Source organism: Natator depressus, chromosome 17 (genome assembly GCF_965152275.1).
Source record: "Natator depressus isolate rNatDep1 chromosome 17, rNatDep2.hap1, whole genome shotgun sequence".
In the NCBI taxonomy this organism is placed as follows: Eukaryota; Metazoa; Chordata; order Testudines; family Cheloniidae; genus Natator; species Natator depressus.
Genome location: NC_134250.1, coordinates 13,868,050 through 13,892,165, shown reverse-complemented (window position 1 = coordinate 13,892,165; position 24,116 = coordinate 13,868,050). Strand labels below are relative to the sequence as shown.

Genomic DNA, 24,116 nt, shown 5'->3' with positions numbered 1-24,116 from the left:
AACCGGCAACACATCCCCTTTCTCCAGCCCAGATTTTCCCTCCAGCCCTTCCCCGGGCAGGCCGCGGGGCTTCAGGCGCACAGGCGGGGAGGGTCTCCTCCGCTCAGGCGCCCCCAGCCCGGGAAGCCCGGAGGCGAGAGCGAGCCGCTGCCCCCGGCCCCGGCCCCAGCGCCTGCCTGGGACCGGAGCGAGCGCAGCCGCCCGCGCCCGGGCGTCTGGCTCCGCTCCTGCCCCGCGCGCGCCGGGGGAGGATGCTCCCGAGCCCGCCCCGTGCGCGCCGCCGGGCTCGGGGGGGCCCCACCTGGCCCGCGCGCCCCGCTTCGGGGGGCGAGGCTGGGGTTGGCCCGGGGCGGGGGGGGGCCGCCTTTGCCGCAGCGTCCGTTCCCCCCTCCCTCTCGCCTTGCATCGGCGGCAGCTGCGGCTCCCGAGCCCGGAGCGGCCGGATGACGGTGCGGAGAGGAGGCGTAGGATGGTGGCTGACTTGCTGCGGGGCCGGGAGAGACCCTAGGTCCGCCGTGCGCCGAGTGAGAGGGGAACTACCCCGGCCCCTCCCCGGCTGCGGCTGCAGGGATACAGTGGGGAGGATGGAGCGGGGTTGGGTTTACCTTCCGCCTGGATTGAGCGAGCGAATGACTTAAAGAGGGGGGGGGGGGGCCCAACCCTGTGACATTTCGCCCCCTCGTTGGCAAGCCACCTTCATTCCGGAGTTGCCGTTCGGCATGAAGGACGCCCTGTGCCAGCCCTGCGGGGATCGGCTCCTGGAGCCCAGCCCGTCCGCGTGAAGCTGGCCGGCTCTGGGAGTCTGAGCTGTGCGGAATAACGGGGGGCAGCAGGCGCAGGACGCATTCAAGGGGACCAGGAGTTGCGGCTCTGGCTTCCCCCTCCCGGGGGCATTTCCCCTCCGGACGCCGCGGCTGCAGCACCCGGACGGTTCTCTCCATCTCTTCTGCACCTGCGGGGCACTAGGAAGCCTTCCTGAGCCGGCACCTTTCCATACCACCCAGCTTTGCGGCTGCCACTTGTCCTGCACGCTCCCTGCTTGGGCTTGAGACCACAGCTCCCGGGGACGTGGGATGTGCTCTCACCTGCAGCCGCCTCCCATCCCAAGCCACCTTTGCATCTCGAGCCAGCCGCCTCCACACACACCACCCCTCATTTGCCAAGCAGCAGCAGCAGAAGCGGCCACACTGGGAGTTTGATGGCTTCTTTGAGGCGAGTCAAAGTTCTGTTGGTGTTGAACTTGATTGCAGTGGCTGGCTTTGTCCTCTTTCTGGCCAAGTGTAGACCCATCACCGTCAAGAGCGGGGATTCCTTCCATGAAATTCATCCCAGGGCAGAAGTGGCCAACTTGACAGCCCATGGCATCAGCCCTATCCAGGATGCAGTACTGAAAAGGCTCTCCCTTCTAGAAGATATAGTCTACAGGCAGCTAAATGGTAGGAATAGCTGTCATTCTTTTAATACCTTTTGGGCACAGACATACTTGGAAATACAAATAAAAATATAATAGAGAACAATGATTCTTGAAGTTAGCAAAAGTAGAGAGCTACTTACCTATCTTTTCTGTGACAGGTTTCAGAGGGGTAGCCCTGTTAGTCTGTATCAGAAAAAACAACGGGGAGTCCTTGTGGCACCTTAGAGACTAACAGATTTATTTGGGCATAAGCTTTCATGGGCTAAAACCCACTTCATCAGATGTGTTTTCTGTGTTCTCATGCAAGCTATATCTTTAGGAGACATAACTGGGTGAATCAGCGTAGTCTCTAATTTCTAAGCTATGTTAGTTTCTTAAAAGATTGCAAGTACCTTGCACAGAATGGGAGGAATGTGTAATAACATAATGCTGGCTCTCAGTTTTGTTGTTCCGGTCAGGAAATTATACCATCATGACTTTTTCCTCAGGAGATCAGAAACTAGTTCAGCAGCCAAATATAGGGTTGAAGAAGCATGCTGTGTATTGATTGAGGAAATGGCTTTTTACCACCAGAAATTTGTTGTTTGCTATTTTTTAAAAACTTTTGGGGAGAGGGGATTCAAAAGACTAAAGCATTTTGTGTCATCCAAGTGCAGACAGCCAGACAGTAAATGCACTTTTCGGTAATAAGTTAAACAAACAATTCAGACGTTTCCTATGGCTCAGCCTTGACAGATGCTAATTAAAACCTCCCGTAATGTTTCTCTTTATAGCACAGTGCAGGGATTTCTATTAAAATCTCACCAGGTTCAATAGTTCGGAGATGTAGAAAGGGAGCATAAAGATGCCATGTGGGATACCGAAACATGTTGTGGGGATGTAAGAAATCGAGGTGAGATATCTAATTAAAACACAGACTAAAGAGCTATTTTTTTTAAGTGTTCCCCATAGATTCACTAGTAGCAATGTGATTTAGAGCTTCCAGCCAACCCATTTGGAGCTTCCAGTCTCTGTGGATTTAAAGACTATAGATTTTAATATTGCAAAATTAACATAGTTAATATTTTCTGTAATGTCGGTATGTTCTCCCCTCCCCTGATTCTTGAATACTAAACTAAGGCATGATTCTGTACTGCTGAACGGAGCACCTTGTGAATTGCATTTGTGTACTGACTCAGAACTATTACTGATGGATGGCAATACTATGCAGTGGATGCTAGGCATATACTGGAATGCAGCAGGTATATGCTGGTGTTTTGTCTTTAGTTATAATCATCATCTTGGTTAGTCTCTGGGTTTGGGAACGGTGTTGTATAAATTGAGATGCACTAAGCCAATCGAGAACGGATCATTTTACATTGCTACTCCATACACATGTGTGAGAAGAATTTCCTGCTTATAAAGGTGGATGACACCTAATCTAAACCCCAGTGTTATCCAACAGAAGCTGCTGAAACAGTGTTGCGTGGCAATGTGAGGAGTGAAGTAAAAGGATAACAAGATTCTATACTATTCGGTGTAATGAACCTGTGAAATGCATTGCTGCAAGATAGCCGGGCAAACAATTTAATACTTTTCAGAAAGGAATAGGCATATCTGTAAATAAGACAGTCCGCAGTTATATTTAACTTAAAAAATCTGTGGGATATCAGTCCTCAATCTTCAGAGCATAACAACCAGCAAGATATTTCTTCCCACCACTATCATTATTATTTATTAAATATGTGCATTGGGGTAGCTCCTAGCAGCCTTAGTGAGAGGTTTTCCTAGGCACTGTACACACACTGGAGAGTACTACATAACGGAGTGCTGACATTAGCCACCATGAGAGTCAAGATGCTCAACTCGGTGCATCAATGGTCAGTTCTACTATGGCAACTGAATGGAATTGTAAAGGACAGCTGGCATACAGTGTATCTAAATGATACTGCTATAAAAATGTTTGGTAAAATGAAATCTGATTACTCTGGTGCAATATATAACATTACCTGCAGTACCTAGCAAGGGAGCTCAAAACAAGACCTTAGTTGGCATTTGTCTCCTTGTGTTCCCAGAAATAAAAAGTGGGAGTTCATCAGAAGTGTTTCCATTTTCCTTAGGATTAAGAGCTGGGGACCTGTAGGACTCCCTACTTTTGGCCAATCCTTGAGGGTGCAAACTAGACCTTTTGGTGCCTATTGATTCCCCCAACACACCATTGAATGCAAGAGGTGCCTTTCTTCCTAGGTCTGAATTGGCCGTTTCTGTAGTACACTCCCAGCAGGAGTGCATTTGGAATGTAGAGTAAGAGACAGCCTGGTGCTGGAAAATGCTGCTATGCACTTAAACGCTATGAAAGGGGATGGAATCAATATGTTTGTCCAAACCACAAATGATTTCCCGGATGGACTGCAACTCAAGAGCATGAAGGTAGCTACTTATCTATATGGCCATTACAAGTACAATTTGTAGCAATATTGATTGATGAGTCTGGCTCAACAATAGGTTCAAGTTTAACTATGGTGTAAGTTAGGGGTGTTGATCAAGTGTATTTTGGGGTTCACACACAATTTATTTCTGTTAATTTTGCTTATGCACACTATCCACTGAATACTGTGTCAGAGTTGTAGCTGTGTTAGTCTGTATCAGCAAAAAACAACGAGGCATACTCGTGGCACCTTAGAGACTAACAAATTTGTTTAGGCATAAGCTTTCGTGGGCTAAGACCCGCTTCACCAGATGCATGGAGTGGAAGATATATATACATGGTCCATGAAAAGATGGGAGTTGTATTACCAATTCTAACGAGACAATTCAATTAAAGTGGGCTATTTTCAACAGGAGGAAAGTCACTTTTGTAGTGGTAATCAAGGTGGCCCATTTCAAACAGTTGACAAGAAGGTGTGAATAACAGTAGGGGGAAAATTAGCATGGGGAGATTAGTTTTTAGTTCTTGTAGTGACCCATCCACTCCCAGCGTTTATTCAGGCCTAATCTGATGGTGTCCAGTTTTCAAATTAATTCCAGTTCTGCAGTTTCTCGTTGCAGTCTGTTTTTTAAGTTTTTTTTGTTGAAGAATTGCCACTTTTAAGTCTGTTGTTGAGTGTCCAGGGAGGTTGAAGTTTTCTCTGACTGGTTTTTGAATGTTATAATTTTTGTTGCCTGATTTGTGTCCATTTATTCTTTTGCGTAGAGACTGCCCAATTTGGCCAATGTACGCTTTGTGCTTCAGCAAGGCATGTGATTAGACCTGGTTGAATGAGAAAGATAGAGAAAATAGGAAACACCATCGCTCTCTAGAGCCTGTTGTGCAACTGCAGGAAGTAGTGAGATGTGCCCAAATGATCCTTGCTGTGATGATCCCGAGGAAGATGGAACAACTCCTCTATGGGAGAATTTCCCCATGTCTAAATTTGGAGTTAAAATTAATTCCATTCACAAGAGAAAGAGTTACCAAGACTGAAGCTCTACAGTAGAACCTCAGAGTTAAGAGCACCTTGGGAATGCAGGTTATTCATAACTCTGAAATGTTCATTACTCTGAACAAAACATTATGGTTCTTTCAAAAGTTTACAACTGAACTTTTAACCATCTTAATTTAAATGAAACTAGCTCAGAAATGGTTTGCTTATCTTGTCAAAAAAAATTTAATTTTACATTTTTTTCAGTAGTTTACATTTAACACAGTACTGTACTGTGCAGTTTTTTTGTTTTGTTTTGTTTTTGTCTCTTCTGCTTGATTGTGTACTTCTGGTTCCAAATGAGATGTGTGGTTGACTGGTCAGTTTGTAACTCTGCTGTTTGTAATTCTGAGGTTCCGCTGTAGTACCAACTTGAGATGTGCAGGTGTCTAGTATAACTTCACTTATGCTTTTTTTTTTTTAACTTTTCATCTTTAAAAATTGCATTTTTGTGTCAACTGACTCGCCAGCCCTAATCCATGTATTTAGAATAGCTCCCTGCAAAATCCATCAGCCAATTACATTCTTCTTTCACAGTACCCATTAATATTTTATTTTATAATTTGCCCGAGGCCTTGATGTTATGTTTTGTGCCAAATTTCGACTATTACAGAATGTAGCATCCTCTTACTTTGAGGGAATCCTGTGTTTCTCCTATAGCTTCACTTGGTTGGAGGAAGTAGGAGGTATTTGGGCAAACCTGGCCCATGACTAGGGCTTCTAGGTGCTAAGGTAATATAGATAATAATTATAAATTAAGTCTAAACTGTTGCGTGCTGTTCTACTTTGCTATGTTGCACTCAGAGTTGGCTCCATTTCAGTGGTGGATGAAGCAATTCCTAAATAAGTGCACCATTTATAAAGCTCTGTTGTATAAATATAAGCTTGTTATTATTCTGATCTAGTATGGCAATTCCTGTGTTTCTGATTGTTGCAAGATATGGTATAAAGCAGGTCAGAAATGCCAGCCAAACTGTACACCCACCATCTCTCCTTTGAAACTTTTTTGGTGAATGTTGGCCTCCAAGACAGAATCAATGGAATTCTGTGCTGATGGTCTAATAACTGCACTGTGCTACAGAATTAATATTTGATTAGTGATGACATTTTGTAACCAGCACAACACCTCCCCTGCCCACAATGAGCATGTCTTTATGCAAGGGTTGAAGGGCTGGGCAGACATGCAGGCTAAGGGAGGATGGTCTAGTGGATAAGGACTCAGTAAAAAACATTTAGTTCTTAGACTTTCCTGCAAGACCTTGGGATTCTCTGACATGAACCAGAACTGCTGTCTTAAATGACTCTGCAGACCAATAGGAACAGGAGAGACCATACGAGTTTCTGAAAATGTAAACCGCAGCTTAAAATTGGTGAGGCAGTTAGAACCTACTTGGCCTTGCTTTGCAGGTGTTACACATGGCTGAGGCTGGGTGGAAGTGGGGTTGCTTCTTATGTTCGGTGCAGCACAAGCCACTATGTAATTTAGCCCTTGGAATGCTGACCTTTTCCAGACTGCCAGTCAGATGAATTCTGTGTGTGTGTGCAATATTGTATTACAGCTTAGTAACTATTCATTGTAAAGGGTAGATTTGATTAATTCACTCCCTTTTTGTTGTTCTCAAATTATCCATGAGCAGACTTAGATCTTTACAAATTTGTTTGTTCAGAATTAGTCATAAGCATACTTCAGCCTGCGGCTTGCTTGTGAACTATTGGCCATAAGTATTGCTCTTTCTGATTTTCTATTCCTGCTGTGTGATTCATCACAGAAGGGGTGTGTGTGTGTGTGTGTGTGTGTTTTCCAGCCCCCGATCAGATAACTCTTATACTATCAAAGATCTTCCATAAGTGTGGTCATGTGTTCTCTCTCCCCCACATGGATATTTTGGGGAATATATACATTTGTAAGAGTATTTGAGAGACTTTTAAGTTCTGCAGTCTTTTTTTTTTTTTTGATAAGCAGATGTTTTCTTTATACTGCACATGTGCAGAAAAAGCTAATGAAAGGGTTGTGAATACTGCTGAAAGGAACCTATGGCTTTTATTCCAGTTAATGTTTGCAATTTTATTTTTTACTCCTACTTAATCTCTCTCTCTCTCACTCTCTCTGCTTCTACATTTACATAAAATTTAGCAGTGGTTGTGGTCCAAATAGCCTCAAAAGTTGTGGAAGTTCATGCAGAAATATTGGAACTTTGCAGTGTGAACCCTCTCAGAGAGAGAGAGTGTGAGACAGAGAGTGTGTGTATGTGTGTGCATAATAGACATAGGTTAAGGAGGATGGTCTAATGGATAAGGACTTAGTAGAAAGCATTCAATTCTTACCTCAGCCATGGACTTCTCATGCAATCTTGGGATTCTCTGAATTCTTCCGTTGACCTAGCTACCACTTCTCTGAGGGGTGGATTAACCTCAGCAATGGGAAAACCCCTTCCATTGCTGTAGTGAGTGTCTACACCAGTGGTCTCCAACCTTTTTACGCACAAGATCACTTTTTGAATTTAAGATCAACCCAGGATCTATCCTGCCCCCTCCCCGAGGCCCCGCCTTGCTCACTCCATTCCCCCCTCCCTCTGTCGCTTGCTTTCCCCCACCCTCACTCACTTTCACCAGGTTGGGGCAGGAGGTTGGGGTGCAGGAGGGGGTGCAGGCTCCGGGAGGGAGTTTGGTGCGGGAGGGAGTTTGGTGCAGGAGGGGGCTCCGGGCTGGTGCAGAGTGTTGGGTTGCGGGAGAGGGTGCAATATGCAGGCTCCAGCCAGGAAGCACTTACCACAGGTGGCTCCCAGCCGGTGGCGCAGCGGGGCTCAGGCAGGCTGCCTGCCTGCCTTGGCCCCACGCTGCTCCTGGAAGTGGCTGGCTGCTGGCAGTCCTGGCACATTTCTGCGGCCCCTGGGGGGTGGAGGGCAGTAGGTGTTGGTGCGCTGCCTGCACCCACAAGTGCCACCCCACAGCTCCCATTGTCCAGTTTCCAGCCAATGAGAGCAGCGGGGACTGTGCTGGGGGCAAGGGCAGCATGTGGAGCCGCCTCCCCCTGCAAGGACCGCAGAGACATGCCAGCAGCCAGATGCTTCCGGGAGCCCTGCTGCGCCGCCGGACTTTTAGCAGCCTGGAGATCGCAATTGACTGGCAGAGGCTGCAGGATCGACCAGTCGATTGCGATCACCGGGTTGGTGACCAGTGGTGTCCACTAGGGCTCTACACTGACTCAGCTGCAATGCCATTGCTGAGCTGCTGTACCGTGCGACGTGTAAACGCAGCTTAGGTATGTCTGTGCTCTAGTCCATTAGAGAGGGCCACCACAGCTGCTCCAGGAACTAAAAACAGTGGGTAGTGGTTCAAGCAAATCAGCCAGGTTGTAAGCTCCCTGCTCCTCCCAGAGAGCTTCCACCTCCTGGAGTGTCTCGCGTATACTGGTTTAAACTGGATTCTTCAGGGACAAACAGACAACAGGATAAATAGCCTGAGTTCAGACTGACTCAGGGTCTTCTTTCTGATCCAGCAAACAGAGAGAACCTGCTGTCCAAGGGGAACCCCACCCTTATGGTTGTATGTTTTCTCTGTGATGCTTTTACTTGGAAAAACCAATGTGCGTGCTTAGAAGGAGCTGTGTGGTAACTTGTCACTGCTGGCTCTATGCTCTTCACAGCCCTCAGAGAGAAAGTAGAGCACAGGCGCTGGGATTTGTAGGCAGACTGGCTTGCTGGGGATATCACAGTGTCGGGAACTGTTCAGCCTTAAAACCCTGGTCAGGAGTGACCCGCAGGTCTCTGCCCCAGAGAGATGATGGCTGGGAACTAGAAGCTTTTAAGTGGATGCCGTCAAGGAGTCACAAAGCGGGAGTACAAGTGCAGTTACCCTGAAACTGTGACACAAATCAGAGGCTATTAAATCAATATACAAACAGTTTGGAAACTATACGTCCATGACAATTTGAGAGTAGGAATGATGGTCTGGTGCAGAGGTGGGCAAACTACAGCCCGTGGGCCACATCGGCCCGTGGGACCGACCTGCCCGGCCCCTGAGCTCCTAGCCGGGGAGGCTCGCCCTGGCCCCTCCCCTGCTGTCCCGTTCCCCTCGCCCCCCCCCTCCAGCCACATGGGCAGCGCTCTAGGTGGCAGGGCTGTGCACTCATGCAGGGCAGCGTGGCGGTGTGTCTGGCTCCAGCCGGGTGGCACGGCAGCCAGGCATGCTGCTCTGAGAGACATGGTAAGGGGGTCAGGGCCGGGGGGTTGGATATGAGGCAGGGGGTCCTAGGGGGCAGTCAGGGGATGGGGAACAGGGGGCGGTTGGATAGGGCAGAGGTTCTGGGGTGGGGCAGGGGATGGGGAACAGGGGGGGTTAGATAGGGGATGGGGTCCTGGGGGATGGTTAGGGGATAAGGAGCGGGGGTGGGGTTGGATGGGGGGAGGGTTCTGAGGGGGGCAGTCAGGGGGCAGGAAGTGGGAGGGGTTGGATAGGGGGCAGGGGCCAGGCTGTTTGGGGAGGCACAGCCTTCCCTACCTGGCCCTCCATACAGTTTCGCACCCTGATGTGGCCCTCGGGCCAAAAAGTTTGTCCACCCCTGGTCTGGTGGGTAGGCCACGGAACTGGGACTCAGGAAACCAGGGTATATTTCTTTCTCAGCCAGGCTCCCTGTGTGAACCACTTAGTCTACCACTTAGACTGTGCCACAGTCCTTCAGGGGTAAAATGGGGTTAATACTTCGCTTCCTCACGAGGGGGGTGTTAAGGATAAAACCCATTAACGATTGTGAGGTGCTCAGATACCGCAATAATCAGGGCCATGTAAGTATGTAGATAGACAGGCCCAGAATCAAGATCCTGATCTGAACATCCCTCAAGTTGGGAATGTTAGAAACCATCTCTATTATTAGCAGGTTCAATGAGTAACCGTTCTGAATAACCAGTTCTGTTCAGTGCTTTTTTGTTTGATTTACACAAATGGATCCATCCAGTAAGCTGTTCAGTGTATGAAATTAGTGGGAGTGAAAGTGGTCAGTACGCTGCTGAACAGAGCCCTCAGCAGGGAAAAATTAATTGTTTAGTATAAAAAAGTTCTGTGCACCAATCCAGATGTTTAGGAGAATACTGACAAACGCTCCAAAGGGACACCGCAACTCATTTTAGGCCCAACATTTAAGATTTTGTTTGTAAAAACAAAATGGATATTTTACAAAATGTAATAGGAATAGAAATTATTTTAAAGCTGTTTTTAATATGCGCCCCTCTGAATGTTAAAGAGTAAACATCCCTCTGCAGTGTTAAAATCTCAAACTGCACCCTTATGCCAGTGTAGGACATGAAACTGGCTAGAAAGGAACATGAAATTGACCAGTGAAGTTAGTTGCCCCCTATCTGGAAGAAATGCACAAAGGCAAATAGGTATTATATAAATGTTAAAAAGCAAATTAGAACTTTAAACTACTTTCCAATTGAATAATGTAGGGTCATAGTTTGCAAAAAAGCATCCATTAAATTTATATCTCCACCTTTGCATGTGCAATAATTTGCACACATTCAGTTCCAAACTGGTGCAAGCAAACCACATTTGTGCACACAAATTGCATAGTTAGCGGTTTACCCAATTTGTCCTTGAAACTTGTGGGGATTGCATAAGCAAAATTGAGGCACTTTTTGAAATGTGGCCTTTTAGATGATTTTACTGAAATATAGTTTCGTCTTTTTAAAATGGCACTCATTTAAAATACTTTAAAGAAATGTGAATTTGCTCACATATTACAGAGCATAATAATGCTTGACACTTACAGCATTTATCTTTAAAGTACTTTACAAACATTAGCTAACTACTGACTATGACAACTGTACATGTAAACAAAAGCCGATTACCATCAGATCCATCAGCTATTACTGGTATGAAGCAGCATGGCACCCGCAGAGAGTAGTTACATTCAGATTTCCTAATCGGTAAGTAATATACCACTAAAGGGATGAAAGAGTCTTTGATTTAAGATAAACAGATAAAAGCAAAGAGGGAAGAATGAGAAAATGCTGTTTGTAAAGAACAAGGGCCCAATCCAGAAAAGCTTTACTCACAAGTTATGTCAAAAAAACTCCTCGTAAGGGGATGATCTTGCTGGGTAAGGCCCATAGGTATGGAAAATGGTGTTATCAGTAATTATATAGAATGATATGGTGGATGCTGCTGCTAAATTGTGAAATTTCACCAACAGCTGTCACACAGTGGTATATGAGATACCTTGATTTTCCCCTCACCCCCAAGCTGTGCTTATAATGTGAAGTGACTCTGGTATCTCATATAGCAGTGATTTTCAAACTTTTTAGGCTGCATACCCCTTTCCAAATAACGCAGTCTACTGGGTGCCCCCATCTAAGATAGGCTCATAATATGCCTGTGATTTAGATTGTCAAGTCTTACTAAAAAAATGTGTTGTCTGCCATTACTGGATATTTCTCACGTACCCCAGTTTGAAAACCACTGTCCACATAAAGCATAATGTTGTAACTCCATTCTAAACACTAAAGCTGAGGTTTTTTCAAAAGGTACCTAAGGAGATTTGGATCCCCAATTTCCATTAAATTAATGGAAATTGTACATCCTCATCCTGTAGGCACCTTTTGAAATCTCAGCCCAACTTTTAAGTTGCAGGATAACAGGTTTTATAGACTTCACTCATCCCCTGAAGCAACATGAGAGCTGTTGACTTTAAAGTAAATTGTTCTTATCAGGAGCATCTAAAGGAAGTCTGATATCTATCACAGAATGATAAAAATAAATACTTCTTAAAGGAATAATAGAGTTAACAGACTAGTCTTCTGATAGTCTGTCAGTTTAGAAGTTAATGTGACATTTGGATGACAACCAGGCTGACAAGGAACTGATAGATAATTTTGTTTTCAATTATTGTTTGGCATTATTATCCGAATAGTCTCTGGTGTTGGCAACGGATGAGTAATAAATCGGTAACAAATTCATCACGCAGAAACAACACACTGATCGTGAGCTGTAGCAGCAGGGACTAGGTCACAGACACAACTTTGGTATTTTATTCTTGCATATTAATCTGAATACACATCAGCAAAAGTTTAGATACATGTGAACACTTTCAAAAGTGCCTGAGTGGCTTAGGAGCTTAAGTCCCATTGAGGTAAATGGGATTTAGACGCCTACATGCCGGAGTCCCTTCTGAAAGTGGGATCTAGGCTCCAAACTCATTTAGGCATTTTTGGAAATTTTACCCAAGGGGAAAACCTCCCTTTTAATTATTAATTGTATTACAGTATTATTTTAAAGCCCTAACGCAGAGCCCTAAGCCTAAAGCTCCATTGTGATAGGTACTGTACAAATGCATCATAAGAGAGAATCCCTTTACGGGAAGTGATCGAGTTGGGTGTACAATCCAGGTCTCCTGGACCCTATTTTAGTGGCCTGTCCATTGGACCATTCGATCTCTTCCTAAAACAAAACATAAGAGAAAATTGAAGTGGACATTTGTAAGCATTGCTTGTCTGCACTGCTGGGCCTTAACTTACATCTAGGATCTTAACTTACAATACCTGCAGCTGTGTGAAGTCGTGGCATCTCTTGAGGAATGACTGTTAATCAAGCCAAATTGGGAGCTGGTTTTGTCTTGTGCATAAACAAAGATATGAACGAGACCACCACACGTTACTACTGTGTTCTGGGAGCCAGCATTTGAGCGATGGATTCAAGGTGAAAGGCCAGTATGTGATAATCTGGCCATACAAGAGGTCTTTAAGAAAATCTGCGAAGACCTCTTTCAAGTGTATCCCCATAATACACCACCACAAGTTGACTGTGGTGATTTAGCTTTAGTAATGTATTCTAGTTTTGCTATGTTATTTTTCCTAAACAGTTTTGTCAGTACAGGCAACCGTATTTTATAACCCCAACTCCCTGTTGTCAGATTTTCTCAACAAACTGTCATACACTTTCTATCTTATTGACACATCTGCTGCTAGTTCTGGCAATAAATCTAATAGCCATCGACCCATGTTCTGACATTACAGTGACACATTATCTAAAAATAACGTGGTAATGAAGTGACAAGAGCCTCTATGGAGAAGGTTAAATTAAAGCAAAGTGCAGACTGGGGTGAAGAGCCCACACTGTACTTGGGCAATTACACACTCGACTCCTGATGCTGTCCAATAGCTTTTACATTTCTGTCAGTGGGAGATGCAAGGAAGAGAGATCCTTAAAACTAGGAGGGGGTTGAATTAAATCAGATCCTTTGCCTCCCCTAGGCTTTGCAATGACTGCTTTGAAATGTAAGCTCCCCTTTACTAAATAAACAACACAGTGGCCTGTGGATCTGTCTCCCCTAGGTACTTATTCTGTGCATATCACCTGGCCCCACTAGTCGGCCTGCCGTAGGGTATCTGATACTGCATATTCATCTGTACTTGGGCTAGGAAATAATTGCAGCTGCTTAGTATATGCAGCATGGAACAGTTCATGTTAACTTTTGCTAAGGGCTATTTTTTTTAAAAAGGGGGCCATTCTAGAGTGTCGTGGCATATTGTCACAGCTGCTGGTTGGTGAAAATGCAGGCTTTCCTCAAAGCCAGAGGCAAATGTATGTTGTGTTGGGATGATTTCCATGCTTGGGTAGTTAGGCACAAGGTGTGCAATACACTGGTATGGTGTTCCATCTTATTGCTTAACTCTTAGCACAGTGAGGACCAGTGTACTGCATCTCAGCATTCTGCACTGAAGTAATGAAGGAGTCCTCAATACCTCAGTTTCTCTCACCTTTCATAGCCTCCACCTTTCTACAAGCTATCTCCTTCCCCTTACAGTGTATGATTATTTATTTATTTTTAAATCTGTCCAACTCTCATGGCTCCTTAGTTAACAGGAAAGATGGTCCTGTGATAAAGGCACTGCACTTGAACTCAGGAGATCTGGGTTTAATTTCCCAGCCTTGCCACAGATTTCCATTATGACCTTGGACATGTTACTTAATCTCTCTCTGCCTCAGTTCTCTGAGTACAAAGGGGATGATAATGCTTCTTTTCTCTTTTTTTTGTGTGTCTCTCTTTAGATGGTAAGGTCTTTGGGACAGAGATTATCTCTTGCTATGAGCTTGTATAGTGCTGAACACAATGGGCCCCTGGTCTTGGTTGGGGGCCTGTAGGTGCTACTGTAATGCAAAATCATAATACACCATTGATTATTGAATAATCCAAATACAAACAATTGACCAGAGCTGTCCCTATTATATTATCTTAAGTATTTTCTCAGTCTGAGAGAGAGTGGCCAGGTCTGGGAATCAAATCCAGGTCTCTTGCATGACTGTTGGCAGAACTTATTTTACTCTGGTTTTAATCTTAGATTCTTGCATAGCATTTCAATCAGCATAACCTCCTTATGTGGGTGTTGATGTTTTCAGAACAGAAAGATGAAGTGAAAGGTTAGTTTAAAAATGGAACAATTAGATTGTCTTTCTGGCTCTTTGGATGTGTTGCACTTTAAATTAAATCATGAAAGCATTTATGTTTGTGCCCAATTACTACACCATCTTCCCAAACAATTGCTTGATCGTGCTCTCAAGATAAAAACAGAGTTAAGGGAAGAAAATTGTGAAAAGCCATTTAGCGATGCTGTGAGCTTGCTAATTTACCATGATTGGTTTTCAAATAACTTTGGTCGACCTTTGTACATTCCAGCTGTGCCACCTCCTTTCATACAATAAGCCAAGTGCTAAGGGACGTAAAATAGGCTAACTATAAAAAGCCTATTCTGTTAAACTTTACTTCTGTTTTTTCATGTGTGTATTGTTAGGGAAATGATGATGATGATTCATTCATTGTACTGGCCAAATTACTCTAATGGGGCACCTTTGTGCCAGGCCCTGTCCAAACACAGAAAAAGCGTGAAATCATGGCCCCATTGAAGTCAGTGCGAGTTTTGCCATTGACTTCAGTGGGGTCAGGATTTCATCCATACTCTCTCTCCCTGAAGAATTAGAAGCTAAGCTCCCGGACTTGCAACGTACAATGCGCAGGCAAACCTCTGCACCTGCATAGAGCCTCCCTGACTTGGTACAGGCTCTGCAGTCCACCGGCGAAGACAAAGAAGGATGGTCCAGTGCTCAAGGTGCTGACTGGAAGATTTGGATTCAGTTTTCTCTGCTCTGCCACAGATTTCCTATGTGACCTTGGTTAAATCACTTAGGGTAAAATTTAAAAAAAATCTTCTAAGTGACTTAGGAGCTGGAGTCCCATTGTCAAAAATGACTGATTAAAAGACATAAAGAGATGAAGGGTTGGGTTAGGAAGCAGATGAACGACCTCGGTTTTGTTAGTTACGTGTTTTGCTTCTGCTGGGGTTCTGTGGTTGGCTGACAATATTTTGTATTAGTGGCAGAGTTAGGGTGAGGATAATGTCAGGAGTGGGGGAGATAGGGGACAGGAGAAGGAAGGAAGGGGAAGTGGAACAGTTACCACTCCTCTGCCTAACCATGATAAACAGCCATAACTTATATCTAATTTTTTGATGGTCATTATTATTTATTTTTATTAAGGCAGTACCCAATGGCTCCAATCAAATCAGGGCTCCCTTATGCTAGGTGTTGTACAAACAGAAAGAGACAGTCCCTGTCCTGAGTAGTTGACTGTCTAATAGATAAGACAGACAAAAGAGCAGGGAGGAGGACTAGAGAACTTTGTAACATCCATGCAGAATGGTCAGAGTGATGGTTGGCAAATGTCATGTTAGTTTCACGTATGTAGTGTTGTTGTAGCCGTGTTAGTCCCAGGATATTAGGGAAACAAGGTGGGTGAGGAAATATATTTGATATATTATCTCGCCCGCCTTGTCTCTGTAATGTTAGTTCCGTTGTTTGTTGTTTGTTTTAATTATTTTATTAAATATATTTTGGGGTTGTGATGAGGGAGGAATGCAGAAGAGGATGACTTAATAGAGCAAAAACATGTGAATGGGAAAGTAAGGTAGAGAGGGAGGAATGGAAGGACAGAGCAATGATGGATGGCAGGAGGGGTGAGCGTTTCCAAATGAAATGACTTCACTGGTGTCAAAAGGACCCTGAAGGAATAATTCTGCCAGAGAAGTCACTCGGGTTCTTGAGACTTTCTTCGCTTCCAGAAACATTATTTACCCTGACCGACTGGGGCATAGGGGACACTTGGGGCCTGCCTCAATGTTTGGAAAGTTTCTGTTGTATATCAGTTTGTATGAAGGAAATGGGGGATAATGGAGGCATATTGCAGGGACATACATTCAAGTTTATCATTTGGTGGCGGTGGTAGAGAAGGTGGTAGTTGGATAAAACAGGTTTGTGTGTATGTAACGCCTAAGAAGTCAGAGCTGGTTTCTAAACCAGTCAGTAAAGGTCAGAAGAAGAACTTTGCATACACAGAGTGATGAGTAGGTAATTGAACCTGAAGGTTTGGGGATAGGTTGGTTAATTATTCAAACAAGAATGATACAATTCAAACCATTATCAGCTGATCAATACTCAGCATGACAGATATATTAAGGGGGGATCAGGCGAATGATTGTTATGATGATACTTTGGCCCACGTCAGTAGTGACTGAATGTAGTTACTGGCTGTTCAGTGTTATATGTGAAAGATATTAGTGAGGTCAGGGCATATTGACTTCAATAGTCTTCAGAGTCTTTAGATCAAGGCCCAATTCAACAGGTGACTTTTGGGGAGAACTGAATAGCTCTCCCCAAAAGAGAGCACACACAACTAAAAAAAGGAGATGATCGAATAGTGGGAGGAACAATGAGATCAGACAAGGTGCTGGGGGAGGAGGAAGGCTGGCACTGGCTGGACAAGGAGCCAGGGAGGAAGTATGGAGAAAGCTCTCTGTTGGATGAGCAGCTCAGGGAGGGAGAGTGGGACTGGGAACTCGTGGGAGGAGGTGAGAGAGATTGGATGAGATTGGAGCCAGGAGGGGGAACAGGGACTGGCTGTTCAAGGACACTGGAACTGAGTGTAGGGAGGGAAGCAACTGGGAGTCGGGGAGATTGAGAATTGGACAACAAACCTTGACCAGGGCAAAGAGACTGGGGTGAGAAGCCTGAGGAGTAGAGACTGGGATTGAGTAGGCAACGAAAATAGGCCTGAAACAAGGAGCCGGGGTGGGGGAGAGACAAGACAGGGACAGGGCAGAAGGGGTCAAGCTTGGGGCAAACAGACAGAAGAGGCTGTGCCAACAATAGCACGCTGACCACCAACCTGGAATGGAACCCAAAATTCCTGAGTCTCACCACGCCTCTGCTGTCAGCAGACCTCTGTGAAATCCACTGGCAGTGTGTCTCTCTCCACCTCTAGTGCTAGTCCACACAGAGGATGAAAGTTTGCAATTTCTATCAGTTACTCCATTAGCTCAAATGGCAGAGGTCTGTGTGATGGCTCTAAAGGCTCCAACCCTGCTGATGAATCATGTGCATTGCAATAAGATGCTTTGTGATGGAATTTCTGGTTTTTCAGTTTGCTTTTCAAAAAAACCTATGAAATTACACATATAAAACTATGTTGAAATAACATTATTAATATGACTTTGCAACCTGAAGAATGTTCTTTTATTGTATTTTTGTTACATAGGGAAATTCCCAGACAAAAAACTTAGTTAACTTAAAATTAAGATTGCTACAGTAAGTAACAACCAAAAGAATAAAACAATATCAAGGGTACTACAAACAATGCAACCTCAGCATTATAATGTATGGAAATGTAAACATAAGGTAATGTAAATAATTATTCTCGTATCCATGCAGTCCATACATTCTCTAACAAAAATCTAGATGTGAAATTTCATGTTAAACATCCCTATAATCTTGATTCCGACCTCCATTTTCTTTTTAATTTTTGGTAGGGGAAAGATTAAGATGTCATAATATTGTTCAGTAGTTTTTATAGTAAGTTGTGGAAGGACAATAAATGCAAGGATTGTGTGTTATTTTTTAACCATATATTTTATATCAAAGCAATACACTAGAAAGATCTGATCTACATTAATATCAGTTAGAAAACAGAGTTCTTGTGTCATGTCTCCTTAATTTGATTATTAAAATATTTATATTCTGCACAATTCAAAAGATGTGTGTGCATTGGACCATGAAGGATATATTTGTCATGTAGTACAAGACAGTTGTAGAATAGTGGTGTTTTTTGTATTGAAACAATTTGAATAAAACTTTAATAATGAAGTGCTATGTTACTTGTATTGTACTGCCTTGGTGGTCAGAGTTAAGGTGGTGGGTGGAAAGTCAAGTGTGAATTTTCACATTTCTATGTATGAAATGTTGTGGTATTAGAATAATCATCTGAATTAGATTTTTCTATATTTTCTTATCCTTGGCTTTCATTTATTGTAATATCCTCAGTAGTTCTCATTTGTAACTGTTAGGATTTCTGCAGTAAGTAACATAACTTCAAGTTAATCAAGTTGGGTTTTTTTGTCTGAGAATTCAGTGGTATCACTTATTTTCTCAGACTGGCATTAAGCACTGACCTCCTACTGTTTTTCATGAGACGGTCTTTTCATGTACAGCATCCTAGTGACAGTAGACTGAGTCGGACTTGGCAGAGGAACTGCAGTACCAAAAAGCTTATAGTCTTTTAATGAGCTTTGATTATGTCTCAGAACCACGCTGAGCCTGTGAGAGCGGATGTGGATCACTTTCTGATTCAGGATTCCCTTTTCTATTTCTCTTTTTTTATTTTTAAATTTTCAGTTGAACTTAATACTAGTGAAATGTGCTGGATTGGACTGGCCGCTCTAAAGGCTGAAGCCCTCTTTTTCACTGACTAGAAGATACAGCCAGGCAGTAGCAGTGTGAACTTCCTTGCCTCACCAGTGAGGCTCTCACCTGTTCTGGTGCAAGAGGGAACGAAAAGATTGCTTATTCTCCGTGGTCCCTTTGATGCCTGGGAAGGGCCAGCATGGATGCCAGTTAGGTGTTGATTATGACCGTGCTTTTTTGTGACGTGGACCAGTGTGCATGGAGAATTAGTTTAAGACCATGTGCTCATTTTGCTTGGGCCACTGATGTTAAATTCAAACAGGCAGGCAGAGTTCACTGCAGAAGAGAAAAAAGGAAACATGTGAAAAGCCGCAGTGGTATGGAAGTGTTAAGGCTTATGACCTTGAAGGGAAACCTAATTAAGAAGAGTGGCACATTCAGAGGGAAATCAGGAAATCGGCCGTTAAGAATATTGGAAATACTAGGAACAAGAGAAGTCCATCTAGCCCAGAAGGTGTGTCCTTTGTATGGTTTATTGGCAGTTCACCTACCTGCTTTTTTACTGCACTTTTCAGTTGCCTTTTTCAGATCAGTGCTTTGAGTCCCAAAAGCATTGAGTCCTGATCTTTATGATGGACTCAATGCACTTGGGCTTTGAAGTGTGGATCTGTATTTAGGTCTGAGTTTTGCAGCTTAGACTCCACTATGCTGACAAGTGAGGCCCTATAGAATGCTAGATGCTACAGATACTGGCAGGGTGTTAAATGTGGCAGCCATTCTTGATGAGCCTCTAAAAAGATGAGACACAATCCGCAATGCCCCTTCTCCTCCTGAATCCAATCCCACCTACTCATGCCAGTCCAAGTGCCCAAAGAACAACATCCCAAAGTGTAAATAGACCCGGTTCCTTTTCTGTCTGTAATGTCACTGCGATAAGGTTATGCGGCTCTTTGGAATCATTGCAGCTTGTTAATGATGTATGACAGGAAGAATTGCTGCTCAGTGCACAGAGAAGAGACAGTGCTGTGCTAAAATATACTGTATGCTCAGGGGGTTCTTTTTGCTAATAATGAGTCAATACAGAGGCACAGCCAAACCTTTTAATCATAAAAATTGAAATCCTGGAGATGGGTGTGTGCAACGAAACTGAAGCCTAAATTTCAAACCCACAAAGCTCTGAGGTGGATAGATACTATATTTTGCATTGGCCCGTTATGACAATAGAGGCAAATTTTCAAAATTTGGATCTGGAGTTCGAATCTGAACCAGCCCAAAATTTTGGGGGTGTTTTGGCTCAGGGGTTTTATTTTGGCTCATCTTTAAAAAAAAAAAGTCTTAAAGTAACTAGAAATATTACTACTATTGTTACTTTTACTATTTCATTGCAAGGAACCAATTTGAAGCCTGGACACAAATAGGCAAATCATTGTTTCCTGCGTTACAGTTCCTGGGCCAGATTTTCAAAAGTAAATGCTGAAACTTTGGCCCCAAAATTGTCCGTCTCACCCATTTGCTTGTGCAGTTACCTAATTTGCCTCTGTCAATGTAGGAATAGCTCGGTGTGTCTTTTAGCAAGAGACATTTTAATCCATTTTGAGAATGTGACCCGAAGTGAGCTGTAGCTCACGAAAGTTTATGCTCAAATAAATGGGTTTGTCTCTAAGGTGCCACAAGTCCTCCTTTTCTTTTTGCAGATACAGACAAACATGGCTGCTACTCTGAAATCAGTGGGTTAAGTAAATCAACTAGAATGTTCAAGAATTTGCCCACCCAGTTGACGGCAAGTACGCTGTGTGTGTTTGGTAGTGAAATATATGGCTCTGTATGGGCCTCTAAACACCTGCATGTGAAGAGATCATTCCCAGATGGAGTTCACACTGTTTTATTAACTTGCATACTTAGACCTAAGTACTGAATATGTTCCTAGTGTATACCATCTACCCGGCCTCTTCCACATCGCGTCCCTTGAAATGCTAATTAATTATGACTTGAGAGAGCAAGCTGTTATCAAGGCCTGGGGTGATGTGCTGCAGTCCTTCTGTGAGCCAGCCATGACTTCTGATGTACACACTGGTTTTCTTTAATTCAGTTATCTATTTTCAGTGCTTGTTTCTTGCCTTCCCACCCACTGACTTCTTTGCCATAGACTTCATCTAGGTATAGAGCTTGACCCTGGACCCATTGAAGGATCAGGGCTCTGGTCTCTGCTTCTCAATATATATGTATTTTTTGCCTGCTCCTGCATTTGCCTTTATCAAGTCTCTGTACCCAGCCTTAGAAACCTTCAGAGCTGAAACTCATGAAACAGAAACCTCCCAGATCAGCTGTTGTCAACCTGCTGATCAGTGAAACAAAGGAGAAGGCTGAAGTTGCACAACTGAGAACTCGGAGGACTTTGCTGGATGCCCTGTGTCAGGATCTTGCACCACACAGAGATCTTGCGTGGTGAATAAACTGAATGTTTTTTGTCTCTGGAAATGCCCTTGGATACTCAGGTTTTAAGATGCTGCTATTTAAAGTTGCTCATAAGAACATGGGCCTAATAATGATAATTAACAATGCAGTCATTGTTCATCTTCTTGGATTTCCTTTCCAGTGTTCTTAGATGGATGCCTTTAGTATTTGTCTCTATGCACACTGGAGTTTCTTTGCTGCTCTTCCTGTGTAGCATTTACTGCCATTTTGGTGCTCAACCCAGCCAAGTGCTGAGTGCCATCGACAGTCATGGTAGTGAGTGAGAGTTGAGGGTACTCAGCACCTCAGTTGTGGGTGCTGACTTGAAAATCTGTCCCTTAATATTTGCTTTAATCAGATATAGTGAGATCTTGTGGGATCTTTTGATATAAAGAGTTATTATATTCTTTTGAAATTATATGAAATGGAACTGGTGTGACTGCTACTGGAATCCTATGTCCAGTTCTGGTGGCTACCATTCTAGAAGGATGTTGATACATTGGAGAGGGTTCAGAGAAGAGCCACAGGAATGATTAAAGGATTAGAAAACCTGCCTTAGAAGTGATAGACCGAAGGAACTCAATCTATTTAGCTTAACCAGAGAAGGTTAAGGGGTGATTTGATCACAGTCTGTTAAGTACCTACATGGGGAACAAATATGTAATAACGGGCCCTTCAATCTAGCAGAGAAAGGTCTAACATGTTCCAATGGCTGGAAGTTGAAGCTAGACAAATTCAGACTGGAAATAAGGCTTACATTTTTAGTGGTGAGAGTAATTAATCACTGGAACAATTTACCAAGAGTTGTGGTGGAGTTTCCATCACTGAACATTTTAAAATCGAGAATGGATGTTTTTCTGAAAGATCTGCTCCAGAAATTATTGTGGGGACATTTTATGGCCTGTGCTTTAACTAAACTATGGTTCCTTCTGGCATTAGAATCTATGAAAATATGTCTTTGAGTTACTCAGCAGAAGAATGAAGATTGTTTTTTCTTTTTAGTTTATATTTGATTTTTATCTTGATTCGAAGCTATTAAAAAAAATCATAAGGCCCTCCTACCCATGTGAATGCTTTCATGGAGAGAGACTGCATATGTAAACATCTCAAATGGTAGTTTCCACCTCATGCCTTCCCTGGAACAGCAGATCAAAGGGGCAGAAGTACATTTACATCTTTTTAGATCTATTAGGCAGTGGAGCAATCTCACAAGGAAGAGTGTGCTAAATAATATACTGTAGCTTACAGTTCTGCACTGGTGGGAGGATGGGTTAGGCACGCAGCTCTCAAATTGACATCTGTGGAACCTTTCCTGGTGGGCCTCAAAATCAAATATTTTTGAGGACCGAGTGTGACAGATAAGGCAATTTCCAGCAATGTCTTTGGGAGATTTTACTGTATTAAATGTATGTATCATTGTGGGCCAGAGATTGTATATCATTTCTTGGGGGACAGTGACCACAGCCTCCAGGGACAAAGAATATGGGGAGTGATTAGGCAAATTTACTCACATTATAACACCTCCAGAGAGGTACCACCTCCTGGGAGGCTTGCATATACCAGTTCAAACTGGATTCTCCAGAATCCAACAGACAAAGAAAGGACTTTTTGGATAAATAGCCTGAGTATAAACTGACTAAGGGCCTTCTTTCTGATCCAGCAAAAAAACAGGAACTTCTGCCATGGAGAGGGCCCCAGTCCTTAGGGAGAGAGAGATGGGTCTTTGTGCAAGAGAGGTGATGGCTGAGAAGCCTAGAGGGGATGTCCTTGCTGGACCCAGCGGCATATTAACACCTAGGCCGACAAATTTGTAGGGGCGGCAAATTTATAACAGCAGCCAGAGGCTGCTTTCCCCAGTGCTGGTTTGTGCCCTCCACCCCCGGCTCTGCCCCCATTCCCTGCCCCCTCCCTGCCCCTATTTGTCCCCTTCCCCAAATCCCCACCCCAGCCCCGCCTCCTCTTCTGAGCATGCTGCGTTTCCGTCCCTTCTGCCCCTACTTCGCAAAGCTGTTTCACGCACAAGCACTGGCAGGGAGCGGGGAGAAGTAGGACCCGGCGGCGCGCTCAGGGGAGGAGGCAGACATGGAGCGGAAGTGAGCTGGGGGCTGGGAGGGCAGCAATTATTTCTGGGCCTAGGGGCGGCAAAATCATTAATCCGCCACTGGCTGGACCATGAGGGGGAATAAAGGTGCAGTTGCCCTGAACTGTGACATCTAGTATTGGAGGACTGGGCTGTTGATGGATCCTTGAGATTCTCTCTCTTTCTCTCATGAAAAGTTCCACCGCCTGAAAATAGTTTGAGAACAATTGCACTACATGCCCTAAGATGTCTCTTTTAGCTCTTATTTCTGGATCCTCTCCAAGTATCTCCTAATAACCATGTGTTTACTGCCTTGGCTCCCTATTCCTAATTTTCTGTAACTTATCCCTGGGTGTCCTCTTCTGTTCACATGGCTTCACTTGTCGTATGTATGTTGATAAATCAGATAGCCTCTTTTCCACACCTGACATGTTTCCCTCTCTCCAGTCCCATATTTGAGGCTCAGTCTGCCTGGATGGATTCGTGGCAACTCAAGCTTGACATGGCTACAAATAAGATCTTCTTTACCCCTTTTCCACTTTTCCCACCTCTGCTACCTCTGAACACACCACCTCCTTATCACGCAGGGGCCCAACCTGGGCATAGTTTTTGACTCCTTCCTCTCTCTCTCCTCTCACACTGAGCCTGTGATGTTCCAATCCTGCTACTTCTTTCCCATCTTTTCCCATCTTTCCCTGACTGCTCGTGTGTGAGTCATCATAGCAAGCTAAGTGACATTTTTCTTCTCTGTTCACTCCCTGCTTTGTATATAGGACACTATAAAAATTGTAGGAGGTGTGGGAACATAAAGGGATGGCTGGAGTGAGTCTTATGTGTGACTCTTCTTTGCTAACACTTCATTGCTGCTGTGGGAGGACTGTAAATAAGCTGCTGCTGTAGCTTGATTAAAGCTGAGCAAAAATTTTAGTTCCTATCAGCTGGTCCTTGGCAGAGTAAAAGTGAATATTTTTCTCTCTGTCTACTCATTGTCAGTCATATACCATTG

At 44.0% G+C, this 24,116-nt stretch overlaps 1 protein-coding gene across 2 annotated transcripts in view; it reads left to right on the top strand.

Annotated features, from left to right (window-relative positions):
• The first annotated feature begins 426 nt into the window (after positions 1-426).
• The window catches only part of GALNT17 (polypeptide N-acetylgalactosaminyltransferase 17), a 276,769-nt gene continuing 253,079 nt past the window's right edge, over positions 427-24,116 (top strand). Inside the window, exon 1 of one of the 2 annotated variants that reach the window (XM_074974323.1) lies at positions 427-1,436. In XM_074974323.1, the coding sequence (XP_074830424.1) occupies positions 1,199-1,436 (238 nt within the window). In that variant the 5' untranslated portion in view covers positions 427-1,198. The remainder of the gene's footprint in view (positions 1,437-24,116) is intronic. The other variant, XM_074974322.1, reaches the window with a different exon arrangement.